Below are 2,495 nucleotides of genomic sequence, written 5' to 3' on the forward strand. Positions count from 1 at the left end.
AGCCCTTAATTTGAATATCTAATGACTATTATTTAGTTGTAGTTAACAATTAAGTTATGAGTTAGTAATATAACACTTCCCTTGTTCTTATATGATGTATATATAATTATGTATGTAACGGCCATAGGAGGAAAAATAGATATTGATGATTTCTATATTTATATATATAAAATATTCTATAGAAGTGATTTACTGTATATCTTTCATAAAAGTGGTTTAATTTAAAATTAATTCTATTAGTTAACTAGTTTAGTTGGACATGAGTCATTTATGTTGCATTTGTTAATAATTAATTAGTTTGGCGCACCACCTAATTTTGGTATAGTTTAAAACTAATTATATTAGTTGACTAGTTTAGTTGGACATGATGCATTTATGTTGCATTTGTTAAATTTAATTAGTTTGGCACACCACATTTTGGTATGATGGATTCAATCTATGAGCACACGTGATGAGAAATAGGTAGTTGAAATTTGATATGTACTCTATTTAAACAGCATTATGCTGTCTTACATCCATGTCCAATTAGTCGGTAGGAATTGAAAAGTAGGAGCTCCGATGGCCGGCAATAGACCTCATGTATTGGCCGTTCCAATCCCTCTCCAAGGCCACGTGAAGCCGCTCATGAGCCTCTGTCGCCAAATAGCCAAACACGGCGTTAAAGTCACCTTTGTCAATGCCCATTCTATTCATCACAAAATACTTTCTGCATCTCAAAAACAACAAGAGGAAGACAAAGAAGATGATTCCTGCCACAGTATAGTGATGGAAACTGTTCCCGACGGTTTCACTCCTGAAGACGATCCAAACAACCACTCTACGCTGCTCGAAAATCTCCCAAGGACAACGCCACAAAGCTTAACCGATTTGATTCAAAGGATCAACACCTCCAATCCTTACGAGAAGGTTACCTGTCTCATTGCTGATATCGCATTTTCATGGATTTTTGAAACTGCAGAAAAGATGGGAGCCGAGCCTGTCGCCTTTTCCACACCTTCCGTCGCCAATTTGGCCTTCATGCTTCACACTCCCAAACTCTTAGAGCAAGGAATTCTTAATATAAATGGTAATACTTAATCATCCCTTTTATTTAGGTTTTTTTTATCACTATTATTACTATCTTCTGTGAATAATATCTTGGGACTTAGCTCGAAGCGGACAATATATATATCCTAACAAATTAAGTGCAGGATCTCTCCAAACTGGGGATGTAGTTAGTCTTTCAAACGATATACCTTCTTGGAGGAATGGTGAATTTCTATGGAGTTTCTCTAGAGACCCGGAAATAGAAAAGGTGATATTCGAATTTACAACCAACGGATTCAAAGACGCTAGTAAAGCAAAGTGGTTGCTTTGCAACTCTTGTCATGAGCTCGAACCTGCAGCTACAGAATTGGTCCCTGACCTCTTGCCAGTAGGGCCCTTAAATTTACTCGACTCCAACAATGTCGAATCCACCAATTTCCTCTATGAAGATTCATCTTGTTTACGCTGGCTGAATACCCAACCAGATAGATCTGTGGTGTATGTTTCTTTCGGAAGCTCGGGAGTTTTCTCTCAGCAGCAGATGGATGAGTTGGCTTTCGGGCTTGAGCTATCGGGCCGGGCTTTTCTATGGGTCGTCCGGCCCGATCTCGCCAATGGGTCACCGGTCGTGTACCCTCCTGGGTTCGGGACTGGTCTCGGGAAGATTGTGGAATGGGCACCTCAAAAAAGAGTCCTGTCACATCCGTCCATTGGTTGTTTCGTGTCTCACTGTGGATGGAACTCGACAATTGAAGGTGTGAGCAATGGGGTCCCTTTCCTATGTTGGCCCTATTTAGGTGACCAGTTGCATAATGAGAGGTACATTTGTGAAAAGTGGGGGATTGGATTGAAAATTGATTTTGATGAAGAGGGGATTAGATCCAGATATGAAATCAAGAACAAAATTGACATGCTGTTTTCTGATAATAAGTTAAAGGAAAATGCACTGAAGCTAAAGGAAATGTGTGGTAAGAGTGTTGCCGACGGTGGAACGTCTTGCAACAATTTGAAGAAGTTTATTGATCATCTTCATAGGAGATGAATGGTATGGTTTTTGTCTTATTCCAAAACTTTGTGTGTTCACGGCTATGTTATTGTTTCTGTTATGTACTAGTAGTACTTTTTATGAAATGAAATTGATAAGGTTTTTACTTATCAAAGAGATTACTATATAAGGGTGTTTAATTTGATAAATGAAATCGATAAGCTTTTTATAGTGCCTGTTCTTGATTGCAACAATATTTAAATAACAATTTACCATTGTGATCAATTGCATGAGTATTATGCACACCGGATCATGCAAACTAGACGTCACCACGGTTCGTGAACCGCCGGTTCCGGTTCCCAAAAATATGGAACCATTCCGGTTCACGCACGGTTCCAAGCCGGTTCAAAACCGGCAGTTTCCAAACGGTTCCGGGCCGGTTCTGGTTCGGACCGCCGGTTCAATGCCGATTTTTTTTTTTTTT

The 2,495-nt window shown here is 39.3% G+C and overlaps 1 protein-coding gene across 1 annotated transcript; it reads left to right on the forward strand.

The window, feature by feature from the left end:
* Nucleotides 1-502: 502 nt before the first annotated feature.
* Nucleotides 503-2,186, forward strand: LOC125210242 (UDP-glycosyltransferase 83A1-like). The gene is made up of 2 exons (XM_048109807.2): nucleotides 503-1,066; nucleotides 1,191-2,186. Exons 1-2 carry the CDS (start codon nucleotides 559-561, stop codon nucleotides 2,066-2,068), a joined length of 1,386 nt encoding a protein of 461 aa, XP_047965764.2. The 5' UTR covers nucleotides 503-558; the 3' UTR covers nucleotides 2,069-2,186.
* Nucleotides 2,187-2,495: the final 309 nt, after the last annotated feature.

The sequence above is a fragment of the Salvia hispanica genome, chromosome 3 (genome assembly GCF_029641045.1).
Source record: "Salvia hispanica isolate PSC_SH4W2 chromosome 3, Shi_PSC_v1, whole genome shotgun sequence".
Taxonomy (NCBI): domain Eukaryota; kingdom Viridiplantae; phylum Streptophyta; class Magnoliopsida; order Lamiales; family Lamiaceae; genus Salvia; species Salvia hispanica.